General features: G+C 44.4%; 1 protein-coding gene and 1 long non-coding RNA gene across 3 annotated transcripts in view; one reads left to right on the forward strand and one right to left on the reverse strand.

Annotated features, from left to right (window-relative positions):
- TP53INP2 (tumor protein p53 inducible nuclear protein 2) overlaps positions 1–16,648 on the reverse strand; it is a 51,384-nt gene that overhangs the window by 18,743 nt on the left and 15,993 nt on the right. For both annotated transcript variants that reach the window (XM_077459142.1, XM_077459143.1), the window contains exon 2: positions 1,017–1,288. In XM_077459142.1, coding sequence (XP_077315268.1) covers positions 1,017–1,134 — 118 coding nt within the window. In that variant the 5' untranslated portion in view covers positions 1,135–1,288. The remainder of the gene's footprint in view (positions 1–1,016; positions 1,289–16,648) is intronic.
- LOC143935339 (uncharacterized) lies at positions 1,004–8,394 on the forward strand. The gene is made up of 2 exons (XR_013263495.1): positions 1,004–1,117; positions 8,121–8,394. It is a non-coding gene; the product is annotated as an uncharacterized LOC143935339 (long non-coding RNA).

Consider the following 16,648-nt stretch of genomic DNA (forward strand, 5'->3'; position numbering starts at 1 on the left):
AAAGTGATTGTAAAGTCTCAGTTTTTTTCTTTGTTAAAAATAATAAACATGTTATACCTGATCTGTGTAGTGGTTTTGCACAGAGCAGCCCAGATCCTCCTCTTCTCAGGTCCTTATTTGCCAGTCCTGGCCCCTCCCTCCTGTTGAGTGCCCCCACAGCTTGCTATGGGGGCACCTGAGCCGAGCCACAGCTCCATGTGTCCATACATACACGGAGCTGTATTGGCTCCTCATTGGCTGTAGCTGTATCCTCATTGGCTCACTGACTTTCATTGACAGCAGTGGGAGCCAACAGTGCGCGCTGTTGTCTCAACCAATCAGGGGGGAGAGTTCCGAGCAGCCGAGTCTCTCGAGCAACATTGCTGGATCGAAATGGGCTCAAGTAAGTTTTAGGAGGGCTGCTTTTACAACCACTTTAATGCAAAGAATACATTAGGCTAAAATACCCTTTACCTTTATGACCACTTTAAATCAGGTCTCTTCCTCTGCCAGACAGTGCTGTGCTGTATGGCAAATCTGTATAAATCTGAGGACTGGTTGGACAGAAATACAAATCCTTTGGCAGGTAAAAAAAGAAAAGCCTCCATATTGTGTATCATCTGTGTATTCTGCTGTTAGGCAGGAGTTCAACTATAAAGAAAACTGCTCTTTGATAGAACCAATTATATTATGCTGGATTGGTTCTATCTGAGCTTTCGTTCAGTTTTAAGCCTGAAATATTCCCAGTTGTGACGATTTCCCTTTAAGCTCTGAAAAACAGCTGAGCCTGAGAAAGATATCTTGCCTGGAAACAGTGACGGGTCGCTTTTCCTTGACCATTTTCCATTACACGGTATCATGTGACAGTCAGCAGGCGCATACTGGGCCCAGAGCTAAATTTAAGGCAAACCTCCGCAGCACGCTTCTAGGAATGTTAATTGCTGCAGCCGAAGAGAACAAGCATTGAAGCTAGGCTAGGAAGGGAAGGGAAGGGAAGGGACGGGAAAGGGTTACTGTCACCATCTTTCATGTCTCACCTGGGATGTCAATAATAAGCCAGCCATCATCTTCCTCCTCGGAGACAAAATCTTTGGGCTCTTCAGCTTCACAGGCTGGTCCTTCACTGAAGAACAGACGGGTAAGTCGCTGGAACATGTTTGGATGGGCCCCCCGGGGAAGTACACTGAAGATTCTTCTTGGACGGGAAGTCGCAACGGGGTAGGCGATTGGCTAATGTGATGTGTTGGGGTCAGCAAAGTCCCACAGAAGGGATTGTAAACATCGAGCTTCTGTATAACGAGAAATAGCCCTGCAGGAAAAAAACAAAAACAAAACATATAAGAGATGAGAAGAATGTCCCAGGCCTGTGTAACCAGTTCTGATGTAAATGGAGAGACCCCGCTCACCTATCACATTGCATTCTGTATAGAGTAACACTCAGGCCCTTATAATGGGCTCACCAGTGTCAGCAGAAACATATGTATGGAAAGATGCATGGATCTGTAACATTCGCCCCTCCAGCTGCTGTCAGGCTGCTTCTCCCAGAATCCTTTGCTCCAGGAGCACACTGACAGTCAAGGCTGTTATGGATTAACAGCTGAATACTGCTCACCGTATAATTAACCTTTTCAGCTCTCACATAGGGTTGCCACCTGTCCGGTTTTGACCCGGACAGTACAAGTTTAGAATGCTGTGCCTGGGTTTCCCTCCTCCTGGGACCCGGACACCAGTACCACTGACAGCGGGTACCATGGGGCCTCCTTACAGGCCCCAGCACAAAGCAGGGGGATCGGAGCGGTGGGTGGGCTGTTTCACTGAATCGCTGGAGGAAGCCAAGGATACGGAGCCGCGGGGAACCTGCCTTGAGCTGTCAGATAGCCTGGGACGCTGTGCCCAATCACAGCGTTCCGGAGGCTTAACCAAGCCTCCATCATCAGAGGCTGACAGTTCACATGAGTTTTCTGCGGCTCTTTCCTCCAGCAATTCAGTGATAACCATAGCGTGGATCAAGAGAATGGGGGAGTGGACTTCACAGACTGACATGCCTACAGCTCTGACATGGAGAGTGAGTGGATTGTTTTTAAACATTTAATTTATTAAAAACTTCTGCACCAGGAGCTGCCTGTAGCCTGTCTCTCTCTCCCTTATTTTTTGATGCCTCTAATTGCCCCCACCTGCCGCTCCAATCCCGCCACTGTCCGGGTCCCCCTGTGTGCTGGGGCCCCTACATGAGGCCCCATGGTACCCCCTGTCGGCTGCCATGTGGGTATTGGGGGGGGGGAGACGATTTGTGCTGGTAGGGGAAGATTGTAATAGAAGGGGGATAATGGCACCCCATTTGTGAAGCAAAACTTATTTTGGGTGACAGGCATCCCACCATTCTGTTTGTGTGATTTACCCACGATTTGTCGGGTGACCATCGCTGCAAATTCGTGCCACGGTTGGGGTACCATGCCATGCGCTGCTGCTGTTCGGGTTTGGCTTGAAGAAAAGGTGGCAACCCTACTCACACCCCAACAATTCCTGCAGCCTGGAGCAATTTGTACATTTCTACTATGGGCCTTTGTCAAGACTTAGCCCAGGTTCACACGACAGCGTAAAAAAATATCTTGACAATAGAATTGCACAGAGCGGCCCCAAACCTCCTCTTCACGGGTCCCCCGCCGGGGCTCCTGGCCCCTCCTCTCTGTCCAGTGCCCCCATGGGGGAACTCGTGCATGCCGTCTCTTAGCCCTGGTGATGCATCCATTAACACTGGGCCCCGCCCCCCCACTCCCTCATCACTGGCTCTGATTGACAGCACTGGGAGCCAATGGCTCCCGATGCCCCAGCAAAGCCAGTGAGACCCAGAAGTGAGGGGAGAGCAGACAAGCACAGCATTGGATCGAATGAGGGCTCAGGTAAGTAGAATGGGGGCTGCTGATGTCTAAACATTTTTTTTATCTTAATACAAGGAATGCATTAAGGTAAAAAAATATTTAGGCTTTTTAGAACCACTTTGCGCCATATTTTTGCTGAGTTTTGCGGCTGGCTGTCAAAATGTCCTTATCCTGAATGCGATTCTTCTGCATTCAGGAGAGGGAAGCTGAACCTCCCTAAACGCAGCCGCTTCTAAACTCCTGGAAAAGCCTAGGGGTACATGGACACATAGGCTTTTATGGAGTTGAGTTTAGGAGCTTTGGCAAAAAAAAAAAAGCCAAAAGCTTCTGAACTCAGTTTAGGTGTGTAGTGTAGTGAAGCCGTAGTATACATGAGCCCTTAGGTAAAATCCTCCCCATCCATGCCCACCGCACCAGAAGATCGCAGCAGAAGGGGTTAAAATTATTTGAAACCCAACGTCCCTTTTAGCAGGCTGATTTGGTCAGTCAATTTTTCAGGCGGACTCGATCTGACCCTTCAGTCTCCTCTATGGAGTGGCTGCTCACATCCATTCCGCATCCATCTTGATGCATCCGATCGGATATCAATTGGGTGTAAACGAATAGGTGGTCCGTTTATGACCACCCAAAGAGGAGAGCGGTCTGTGTCTGCTCTGCATAAGCGGAGCGGACACAGATCAGCCATCCGTCTGCTCAGCAGGGATCAACGGACAGATCCCTCGCTGAGCATGCGGACTTCAACGGAGCATGCCCCGTGTGTAAAGGAGCCTAAACCGAATAATTTTTTTCTTTAAACTAACAAACGTGTTATACTTACCGGCTCTGTGAAATGGTTTTGCACAGAGTAGCCTCGATCCTCCTCTTCTCGTGTATCCTGCCAGAGCTCCTCCCTCCTGCTGAATGCCCCCATAGAATGGTGCTTGCTATGGGGACACTTGTGCATGATCACTGCAGCGCACTCTTGACACACAGAGCGTGGCTCAGCTCCACCCCCACTCCTTCCTCACTGGCAAGTGCTCCCACTGCTGCCTATCCGTCCAATGGGGAGAGAGAGAGCTGCTACTCTGGTGCACATCACTGGATCAAGATTGGGCTCAGGCAAGTATAAGGTAAACAACCTTATGCCTTTAGAACCACTTTAATATAACTAAGAGGCTGTCACAGGCTCTCATCAAGAGCCCGACTATGCCGCTCTTTCCACCCAACCATGATCTGCCAGCATTGCATAGAAAAAACACTGAGACTCCACAAGTCTCAGATAACACCACTGGGTCTGAAATAAGGTAGGTCATGAAAACAGGAAGGATTTATTGACAATTATATCAAAAGTCACTCCAATTCACATTCACTTTGGACATGGACACAGACAAACAACTATTTCTTCACAACAATAAAGTGTAGGAATCTGCAATAAAGTTTGTTAAAGTGTTACTAAACCCAGGAGCCTGCATTCGCTATATGTGGTCTCCCACAGTACACAGAACATGGAAATGCAATTATTTTAGTAATTATACCTTTTCTCATCAGCAGTCTATAGCAGTCTTGTGACTTCTATCAGTGTCTGGTTAAAGCATGTAGAAGGGGATTTCAGTCTATTCTGTCCTACGAGGCTGCATGTCCTCTGACCCTCTGTATAGTGCTGATTGGCCCTGTGTTGATCACATGCACCCTCCCAAGAAAAAAAAAAAAAAAAACTCTCTAGCAATACACACCAAACTGAGTATGTACATTCCAAGGTGCTGCACCATCAGCAGATGGATTGGGGACAGTGGAAGAAGAGGAGGATCAAAGAAGACAGGATAAAACAGCCTTTTTACACAATGTGGGGGATTAACCCCTTAGGTTCCACAGTGAGCATAACAAGCATGCTTTACTGCATATACAGACTGATTTTACTGTTGTGGGTTTAGTAAAACTTTAAAATCCCTGCATTGTACATAGATCACCCAGAAGGGAATGTTTTTTTGTCAACAAAAGTGGAGTTACTCTTTAGGGCCCTTGCTCATGGGGACAACCTGGTGCAGTGCGTTCATCCCGGTGCAGCCGTGTCCTGCCGCAGCCTGCCATGGACTTTGACAGGCTGCAGGCAGCAGGGCTGGATGCTGTACCTATCCCTTCCAGGCACACTAAAACGCTGGCAGGCATGCACTGCTCCTAGAGTTTGGGCATGAGATTACATGCATACACACACTTTATTTTAAATATATATTTATTTTCTAAACCTAAATTACCATGCGCAGAATTTTATAATATGGACACATGAATGCACAGTATATTTATAAAAATACTACAACAGGTCTCTAAGTTCCACTGTTAGTCTTCAGTATTCAGGGGCTGGTATTTCTATGTAGAGCAAAGACCAAGCTTCACTAATCTCCTTACTACTGAGCCTGTGACCGGCACAGAAACCTCCTATTAAAACAAGTCGTCAGTCTGGCCTCAAAGGACACAGAGCCGGCGGACTGGCCCCTCGTCTGCTTAATATGAAGGCTGAGTAACATGGCCGCTACAGGCCAAGAAACTGATGGCTGTTCCTGAGTCCGTACTGATTGATAGCAGAGAGTCAGGGTGCCTGCACTACTTATATTAAGTATGGATGGATCTCATTATACAGATACGTAGACCTCTTATATAATCAATTATCAGAGTTAGCTGAAACCTGTCATGAGAGATATACAGGGTCTGCTACTGCTGACAAAATGCTAGGCGCCTGGCTGCTATTGACCCAGAATGAGTGTATCTGAAGTTATATATTAGTTTACTCTAGTTCCTGTGTTTACTCTAGTTCCCGTGTTGCTCGCCTGTTCTAGGAGTGAGGAGGTGGTTGTAAGTGCGTGAAGGCACCTTATAATGAACAGCAGTGTTCATTACAGAGGACAAGGGGGCACTCTTTACGTCTGGAGGAAAAGAGATTTAACATTCACATACGGAAAGGATTCTTCGCAGTAAGAGCTGTGAAAATGTGGAATAGGCTACCACAAGAATTCGTTCTGGCAAGCTCAGTAGATTTAAAATGTTTTAAAAAGAGCTAGATGCATTCCTAAATGCACAAAACATAACTGGATACTAACTTTTAGTAATGCCAGGTGTAGTGGATTCAGGGAATAGCCGATTGCCTTCCAGGGAAAGAATTTCCTCCCCCACTGGAGTGAATTGGACCATGCATTACTTTTTTTTTTGTCCAACTCTGGATCAACTGTGAGTATAGGATAGTGTATAGGGAGGTTTTCTTTTTTTCAATTTGTGTATAGTGTTTGCTGGTCTTTAATTTGAGTGTCAGAATTGTTTTAAAGTGGAACACCAGCTATAAAAGCATAATGATGTCTGAGCACCCCCCAGTTCAGCAGGATCCTGAGCCCAGGACTCCCTCCAGTGGGTGTGTCCATGACCGCCTGGGCCCACAGAACGTTTTTGATAGAATACAGAAGGGATAGGTCTTCTCCCGGGTCTATGTTGTTGTCTGTGTACTCACTTGGGATATTACCCCTCAATTCCTGTTCTAGTGTCACCATTAGGCACTGCTGTTAGCTACACTTCCTTCTTTGGAGCACATTCTTCATATATTTCTCTACAGAATCCATGAAGACACTCAGTAGGTGGTCCCAAAAAGTCTATGGGGGATTGAATGTGTAGGTGTTTCCAGATCAAAGAAGACTTCACGGCAGGGTCTAAGGCCATGGCATACAGGCAAGTAGACATGTTGTAGGGGGAGAAGTTCACTTTGTGTGAAAGGGCACTATTCCTATAACTGTCAGGGAAAGGGAGATGTAGAGGCGACCATAGACGGTTCGGATCTCGGCCAGTTCAGCAGGGACCGGCTAAGATTCGAACCATGTATGGGAAGGCTGAATGTACGCAAGTTGATCAATCAACTTGGGTACAATCAGCTTGTTGGGTTTTAGACGTGATTATTGCCAGCAGCATCTATTACAGCCGCTAGAAGTAATCACTGTGTTCTCCCAGTGGGAGCGGCTTCCCCAAACCCCCCTATTCCTATTCCTATTCCCTTATCAACACTAACTGTGCTGATGAGGGAATCGAACTATTTTCTTCCTGCATCTATGACTGGCTTACCTGCTTTGCTATAACGTTCAGCTTCAGCTATTGAGCTCTGTACACTTTTTCTAAGAACAAGAAATGCTTTCCTGGAAACAGGGGAAAACTCCACCTGCTGGCTGGAAATTAAAATATATTATATAATAAATCTATTATTATTTAAAACTTCAGATAGAAGACTCTATACATGCAAAAAAAGATCCTATTCACCTTCTGCACATATACATACAAGGCTGCATTGACAAACATTTGCTGTGCACCAGCATGTTTACGTCTGTATCCAAGAGGATTGTTTACAAGGTAGACATGCTTACTGCAGAAATATGATGTAGGTGAAAGTTCATGTATCTCAATGCACAGGGCGTACTGATGCAACCTCAGTGTGTGCAATATTTAAGGGCTGTGCACAAAGCGTTGCCGTTAGGGCCCATTCACACTCGAGCGTTTTCAGCTTGTAAAACGCTCATTAAAAGCTCATCTCAAAAGTTGCAAATGCCTAACAAGCAAAATCCCATTCATTTAAATGGCCCCCTGTTCACAACTGAGCATTCTGTCGCCTGAGGCAAAAATGCCTGAAGCTCAAAAAAGTACATGAGCTTCTTTTTAGTCAGATTACATGTGTTTTTCTGCTTTTTACATTGGTGACCTTTTGACCTGTACAAAATCGCGGTACACATGGTGACTTTCCGCCAGAAACGATACACTCAGGTGTGAATGCAACCTAAATGCCTTTTATATATTTTTGGATATTGTTCTGCATAAGTCCTCACACCCCATAGATACAAACAAAAGTCAATGCAACATTTTAAAGAATAAACCCACTGAAAAGAGGTGTCAGTCTTTGGTGGACATCAGAACTACCTTCTGTCTTCTATTCCAGCAATGATGTTTTCCTTGCCCAAAAGGTGTCCTTCACCAGCAATCAAGATTTGCTCCTTGTACAGCATTCTCCATAAGGTACACTGTGGAGAAGTGTTTCGAACTTTTGCCTGGCAGCACTAGGGTTGTCAGTTTGAATCCCAAACATGGTACTACTTGCCTGGAGTTTGCATGTTCTCTCTGTGCCTGCATGTAATTCCTCCGGGTACTCCCGTTTCCTCCCACAATCCAAAGACATGCGGTAGTGTCAGGGCTGGGCTCAGCCCTTCCTTCTCTGACCTGGCCGCTCAGCATGTCGGCTAACTGCCAGCTCCTATCTCTCCACAGTTACTCAGCTGTTGATGATCCTGCTCGTCAGTCCTGCCTACTTAAGCCGTCCAGCCTTCACCTTGGTCAACATCACAGAAACTCTCCTGCGATCCTGTTCAAGACTTGCTTTGATGATATCCCTTCTGGCTCCAGATCCTGCTTGTTGTTCCACTACATTGATCCCTGACTTCTGGCTTGGCCGACTATCCGTTTCGGTTACTGAACTTTGGCTATGTTTTGACTAATTTTGTTCTTTTTACTTTTATTATTAAACCAGTGTGATTTGACTGTACTTCTGTCTCGGCCTGATTTCATGGTTTCTGACTGTTAGATAATTGGCTGCTCTCTATACTGGCCCCAGTATGTGTATGAATGTGAGTTAGGGACCTTAGATTGTAAGCTCCTTGAGGGCAGGGAGTGATGTGAATGTATATATATATATGTGCAGAGAGGCACAGTGGTGTAGGCACAGTGGTGTAGTGGTTAGCACTCTCACCTAGCAGTAAAAAGGGTCGCTGGTTCAAATCCCAACCATGACACTACCTGCTTGGAGTTTGCATGTTCTCCCTGTGCCTGCGTGGGTTTCCTCCGGGTACTCTGGTTTCCTCCTACACTCCAAAGGCATGCAGGTAGGTTAATTGGCTTCTGTACAAAAATTGGCCCTAGTATATGAATGGGGACCTTGGATTGTGGGCTCCTTGAGGGTAGGGACCAATGTGAGTGTGCAATGTACAGGGATAGGGGCAATTGTAGACACTTACTCAGGTTGGACTGGTGTCTTTATTCACCCTTACTAACTATGAAACTATGTGCAGAGTGCTGTGTAAATTGACAGTGCTATATAAGATTCAGTAGTAAATAAATGAATGCAGCAAGTCTGGGACCACCTGAAAAGACAACAACAGGTAGGTGGAGCTGGGAACCCATGTGCAGTTCTCTCTGCCCAATTTCTTTGGGAATTTGAGTTTTGGGGGTGTATCTAAAAGGGAACCCAATTGTTTTGGGTTGATATTTTTATGTGTCTATTTAGTTTAGAAATTCTTAGGGACCTTTCACACAGGAGTTCCGATCATGTCCGCCTGTCAGTCTTTCATTGGACTGGAAAGTCCATGGAGCCCTATACACAGATAGATGTAAATGGACTTGTGTCCGTTCACCTCCACCTACCTCCGGGTACAAACAGATCTGGTAATAAAAAAAAAAAAAAAAAGGACTGCATGCTTTTCGGTTTTGGTGGACAAAATCAGAGGTCGCCCATGGTCTGTTGTGGTCTGGACAAAATCAGAGGTCGCCCTTGCCGCCCACAGTGCTCAGCAGGGTCTGCCCGTGTCCGCTCCGATCAGCAGGGGATATGCTCACAGAACCCCTGCTAGTCGGAGCAGACTGTGTGGAAGAGACCTCAACTCCTATGGGTGGTTCTTGGTGAAGAGTGGCTGCTTTTTTGCAAACCAATTAGCCGACACAGCTGTGCCGAGAACACGCTCCCAACACAGTTACTGGTGGCTAGCAGAAAGCTAACAGACAGACAGCCAATCACGGCCATCACATGATCATAAACCCCGTCCCGTCTCCCGGCATTTGAAAGGTCCTAAAGGGCTGGGAGGTGCTGGCACAAAGTGGTTAAACTTATGCTTTAGATGTATTTACTCTATGTATACAATATTTGTTTTACCAAGAAACATTTAAAGTAACCAAAATATCATATAAGCTGAAAACTTAATTATTTCCAAAGTAATTTTCAACCATTTTAAATCTGTAGCTTTATTTTAAAAAATAACTGGTGATCCTGCCACAAAGGTCCTTGTTCGGGTACTCTGTTATAGGGTGACCACAGTCTATCCTTGTCTCCTAGTTGTGCTCCTGAGTTGCCACCCTGCCACACAGGCTTGCAATGGAGACCACAACAGCAGCAGCCGCTCCATAAGTGGCACCACCCCACTAATTTCCATGCAGGTTTTTTTTTTTTTTTTCTTCTTTGAAAACACATGATTAGAGCCTGAGGCTCCAATTGGCTTCAAAAACGTTGGGCTCTGCACCCTGAACCCACTCACTTGTGAAATTAGCAAATTAATCTTCGCTATTGTCTTCTTAAGACCGGATTAGCCGGAGGAGGAGAAGCCGTGACCATGGATCGGGTGAGTTCGGACTTGGCGGGGAGTATGTTTGCCGCCCCCCCCCCCCCCCAAAACTTGAGCACCAGCTGCCACTGGATAACAACTATCTGTTTTAACACACATAATCTGGATATATGGGCAGGCTGGGTGAAATGAAGTCAATCCATCGATCCATCCAGCTATGGAGAAGATAGAGTACTGGCTTTGCATTTACACACAGCAAGCGTCCTTGGTGGGAACTGAACCCAAGACACACTAGCGAATGCAAGGCCACAGAGCCAACCAAGTTACTGTTTGCTGGCCTACAGATTGAAATTTAACACAGCAATGTGAATAAAGCAAAGCATTTCAAATATCTGTGGATTCATTTAAGAAGAAAAAAAAAAAAAATAGGCATCATGGGAAACATGTGAACCGAATCACCCAATTTAAAATCTGTTGTCTGAAGAAAGACATCTGTTTGTGAAGATATTATCTCTGATCATGTGCAAAGCTACAGAAAACAGGCAGACACGGGTCAATTAAAATGCCTTTTTTTTTATAAAAATGAACGTTGATATACAGTATACCGCAGCCAATCAATTGTTTTCTTCATGTAAGATTATATATAGGACAGTGTGTGTGAGTGTGTGTGTATGCAAATTAATCTGCGCTCTCCCAATCACCCATATAAAATACCCAAATAAAAAAAGGTGAAAAACTGTGATCAAACAATTAATAAAATATGTGAATGCTGCCATCTCCTAACAAAATTAAATATTAAAATTAAATTTCAACATGAATTTATAAACACAAAAGAGATGCGCAAACTATATCAACACAATATATAACCAAAAAAAAAAAAAAAAAGTGATGTTGTGTAAACATCCCAAGTGAAAATATTTATATTAACGTGTCAAAAATGTCCAAACTGAATCAGTTTGGACATTTGACACATTAATATAAATATTTTTGTAAACACTTCATTTTTTTTCCTGAGTTTTCACAACATCACTTAGGCTCGGTTCACACAGTACGCGGCACGACTTGCAGCGCCGCGACCTGCCGCGACCTCAGCGGCGACTTGCAAAACGACTTCTGTATAGAAGTCAATGCAAGTCGCCCGAAGTCGCCGCAAAAGTAGTACAGGAACCTTTTTTCTAAGTCGGAGCGACTCGAGTCGAGTTAGAACGGTTCCGTAGTACAGAACGGGGCGCTACTTGTCAGGCGGCAAAGTCGCCTGGACAAGTCGCCCCTGTGTGAACCGAGCCTTAATAATTTTTTAGTGATTTATTCACTTTAGATCTATTTATTATACATACACCTCTCTCACTCTCATAGATATATATATAATATATATATATATATATATATATATATATATATATATATATATATATATATATATATATATATATATATATATATATATATATATATATCAGGCCTACCTTTAAAAGTCACAACAAGGTATACGACACGCTCACATTGCATTAGAACTAAGTTCTCCTGTCTTGCCATGAATAATACCATTGCTCCTGAGCCACTTTGTATGACCTAAAGCCAGGGCAGCCTGGACTACATAGTAGCTGGCTATGGCAAGCATTGTGCAAACTTGATGTCATTGGAGACTACAGGGAGTTGTTTAAATCAGGCAGACCATGCCTGCTAGTTTAGCAGCGACATAAAAGTAACAGCGAGGCACACAACCATTTTGCAGCACAATAATTTACCCACATTTAGATATAAAGTTAAAGTATACATAGGAAACAAGTTTCCCAAAGATAGGCTTGTTAACATCAAGCTGGTTACTGCCATATTTAACAAGTACAAAGGCATGAACTGCTTCCTGATAGTAGGGCTACACAATGGTTGTGCCTGGCTGATCCTAGCATCTTACTGCAAGTCCAGACAACGTCTGCCTGACCAAAAAGACAGTGGGGTTGATTTACTAAAACCGGAGTGCCAAATCTGGTGCATAAAATCTGCATAGAAACCAATCAGCTTCCTGTTTTTTTTTGGAAAAGCTGACTGGCTGCCATGCACAGCTGCACCAGATTGAGTGCTCCAGTTTTAGTAAATCAGCCCTTATGAGTACCCTTTAGCCCAGGTTCACACTGGAGCGTTTTGACATGCGATTTGACATGTCAAAATCGCATGTCAAATTGGCGGCAATTGCCGTCAATGGCACCATCCTAATCGGTGCGATGCGACCTCTGCGGCACTGCACGGATTTCAAAAAGTAGTTTCTGTACTACTTTTTGCGATTTCGGGCTGCGATTTACATTGACCTCTGTGCAGAAACCTGCACAGATGTCTCTGAAATCGCGGTCGAAATTGGGACCGACATGCGGGGGTGAAATCGGCTTCATTCCCGCAGCTGGACTTAATAGCACTGAATAGCACTAATCTCAGACAATAGATAAGACTGTCCTAAAGAGGAAGTTAAAGTGGTTGTAAAGGCAGAAGGTTTTTTTACCTTAATGCATTCTCTGCACGAAGATAAAAAACCTTCTGTGTGCAGCAGCCCCCCTAATACTTGCCTTAGGTCAATCTAGATCCAGCGATGTTGCAGCAGTGTCTCGGCTGCCCGGGACTCCCATCCTTATTGGCTGAGACAGCAGTGCAGCACCATTGGCTCCCGCTGCTGTCAAAGTCAGTCAGCCAATGAGGAGAAAAAGGGGGGCGGGGCCAGGCTGCGGCTCCATGTCTGAATGGACAAAGGGAGCTGTGACTTGGCTCAGGTGCCCCATAGTAAGGGCCAATCAGCAGGGAGGGAGGGGCCAGGAGAGCCGAAGAAAGACCTGAGAAAAGGAGGATCCGGGCTGCTCTGTGCAAATCCATTGAAACAGAGCAGGCTAGTATAACATGTTTTTTTGTTTTTTTTAGTTCAAAATAACAAACACAAGCCTTTAGTATCACTTTAAGGTAAAAACACCATCTGTGATCAGCTCCCTCCCAGTACCCCAAAATACTTACAAGAGTCAAGGGAGACATGGAGCACGGCTCCGAATCAAGCCTGCTCGTGTGCCTTCATAAAAACACATCTCTGCTAACAACGGCCTGCCTATAGGAGTCAATGGGTGGCCTGCATGGATCCACCTGAAAAACAGACAGGCGGATCTGAGCAGGCTTATCATGTGAAAGGGGTCTAAGGCAAGACATAGATAATTAGATTTTCTTTAATAAACACACTTGATTCCCCTATCAACACAGTCAGTGTTGATGGGGACCTCCATCAATGCTGCGCTATAGTGTTCTGCTGGTGGGGAATCTTCTATAGCCACCATCAGTAATCACATGAAAAAAAATATGACAGGCTAGTTGTACCCAAGTCGATCAATAGATCAACTTGAGTACAACCAGGCTGCACATAGAAGAAGGATTGAATCTTCGCCAAAGTTTGATCCATCTATGGCCAGCTTTAGTCTTTTTACAAAAAAATAAAATAAATAAAAAATAAAAAGTCTAACCTGCTTGTCCACAATCTGCCAGGAAGAATAACTCCCATTGCACATATGGATGGGAAAGGAGCGACTGGTGTTCAGAAAATTGCGACTTCTGATGTTCATAAAACATGCAGGGGTCTGTCATCCGGAGATAATTCCGAAAAACATCTTGGATTATTCTCCTGGAGCTCCCGCAGCAAAGACATATGACATAATTGGTCACAATTAATAAAGCAACCAATTTTTGTCCAAGAACTCCTCCTGGACTGGATTTGGGTCAAAGCAATAACTCCAAGGCCAATAATAAATAACACGGTATCTCCTCCGATTCCGCAACATTGCTGGTTGACGAACGGCTGTTCAGAAACTAAATAAAAAACACAAACCAAAAATTGCGAAATGAAAAGAGTGAATCACTCAAACGTCTACTAACACGAAATTATCAGAAGGAGCCCAAAGGGTGGCGCTAAAGATCTAGAAAACCATGTTGTATGTCACTACGTTCGTGTTTTTTTGGCCAATTCCTTGCTGTTCGTATGCAAGACAAAATCCAGGCACATGCCTTCGGACAAAAGTCAGAAGTTTTGTCTGTGGAAAATCCGATCATGTGTACAAGGCTTTAGTGGGCCCTGAGGACAGGTTGTGAGAACCACTGCCCTAGGGTCTTTGCTAAAAAAAAAAAAAAAAGACTGTCTAGAAAGAAAGCTAGAATAATGAAGAGGAGACAATCTGATTGGCTGAATGGTTAATCCTTTAGACACTTATGAGGTCCTCCCGCATCTAATATTATTCCTACTTTGACTCAAGTGAGAAGTCGGAGAGTGCAGTTTAAGGACAGACAGCACATAGGACATTCCTACAGTTCTTCCACCTCTTTATACAGTCACCCAGTGCTCTACAATTATAAGAATTTCAAGTTCTCGGACAGGTACTAGTAGCTACAAAAGGCCTTTGGTGGCTCGAGGCAAATGTTAACCATTAAATGCCCACTAATCTGGAATGTTTACAGGAAGCTATTTTCGAGGTGTGAGAATTCTATAAACAGTAGCAGTGTCCTGTCCTGAGTGGAGGAGGTGGAATCTGGTATAATGAGATTAGGTGCAGAACACGATGTCCTATGTGGACACTCAGTTCGCAAGGCGGGTCTTGGAATAAACCTTTACATATCAGAAAACGGACTCTGAGATTCTAAAAATAGGCTCTCTACGGTACAATATTAACCTTCTACCTGACGACAGGATGGTACTACATTACCAGTTCCCTGGCCAAGGCAGAACTGCACAGAGCTGTCTGCCAATTCTTGGGATAACAAAGTACACAAGAGAAGCTGATGGGATCGATGGTAGAGCGGGCTTTGTTACAGTGTCGTCAAGCTGCACTGGCAACATTAGAAGGTTAAAGCTATGGACCATGAAAGGGATAAAGGACGTGTCCTGAAAGAGAAGAGTAGGCCGACACTGCTGACCAACCTCTGTAAATGCTGGCTGCTTGGCTGTCAGGCTGATCCTTTGGATTTAGTACTTTGAATCACTGATCCAGAATGGAACAAGTATGCAGCTCAGGAAAGTCGGAGAGAAGGCAGAGCTCTGACTCTGTACATTCATTCTAAGTATTCTAGAAAATGCTGAAGTTAGGGTTAAAGTAATATTAAAAGGTTATTTTTTTATTTTTTTAAACGAAACAAAAAAATAAATAAATAAGTTTCCATGCAAGACAAATGCATAATGTGCTAGTACGCACCACATACTAGCACAGTATGCAAAACTTACCTCTGCCTCACCGCTGACAGGGCTTCCATCTTCACTGGGTCTTCCTTCCCGGTACATGGGTGGCCAGGCCCGTGATGACCTCACATGCTCTGAAGGTCCAGCGCGGTATGCTGGACCTTCAGAGTGCAAACGCGGCAACGTCACCGACTGCATGTAGCCTTCAGGTCCGAATTCAGCCCAGAAAAATTTGGCCCCAAATCGGACCTGAAACAGTGAACAGGGACACACCCAACCCCTGCTGAAACCTATGGTTGCCCCCTCATTCGTTTAAACCCAAACACATATTAAACAGGTTCTGTGGCTGATTAAGGTGGTAATTAAACTGGCTTGGCGCCTTATCTGCAATTAATTAGCCTCAGAACCTGTGCAATTCAAAGGTGTTCGGGTTTAAAGGGATGAGGTGGCAACTCTACCGTGACCTGCTCCGCACGGCAGTGTGAACCCAGACTTAAGCATCATGATAACCCAGGAGGAGCGAACCTTCTCTTTATTCTGAAAGGGTGCAGATCATCATTTTTCTCACATGACCGAAACATGTACTGAAAGTTCTCAATACACGGAAGCTTTCACAGGCCAATCAGAATCATTCGTTACATTTTTATATCATATAAAGGCAAGCATTGATCTGTATAAATGAAAGCGCAGGCCCCAACTCCACTGTCCATCTGTTACCTATGCACACTTGTTAATGTGATGGGATGTTACTTTACACTCAGCATATTTTTTTAAAGTCTCATGTCAAAAAAAGAGTTCATGTTCATGTTTTAATAAAAAATTGTATTTGGGGAAAGGAGAGAGCCTCTTCTAAATTGTATTTCTGTGTCCTTTTTTTTGGGGGGGGGGTATTTCCCCTCACTTCCTGTCTCAGTGACAATTTGTCTCACCCTGATCTAGAATCTGGAAGTGGGTTCTATATCGGGGACAGCAAAAATACAAAAAAAAAATGTTAGACATACCCCCCAACATTTTGAGATGGGAATGAGGGGCGCCTACTAGCAAATGTATGTAGGTATAGGACATGCCCCCTACCACACCCCCTTAAAGGAGAATTAACCAAAAAATAAAAAAAATGGTTAATTAAATCCGCAAGTGTTTTTTTTTTTGTTTTGTTTTCTTTACCACTACTATTCCTTTATATTGGCTTTTAACATTTACAAATGCAGCAATTTAGAATTTGGGCGAGAGGTTTAGCACTGGGAAACACTTTGAAAGATAAAAAGTGCATTTTATATACA

This window comes from Lithobates pipiens, unplaced genomic scaffold, assembly GCF_037356315.1.
Source record: "Lithobates pipiens isolate NorthernLeopardFrog02 unplaced genomic scaffold, aLitPip1_a1.2 Scaffold_28, whole genome shotgun sequence".
Lineage (NCBI taxonomy): Eukaryota > Metazoa > Chordata > Amphibia > Anura > Ranidae > Lithobates > Lithobates pipiens.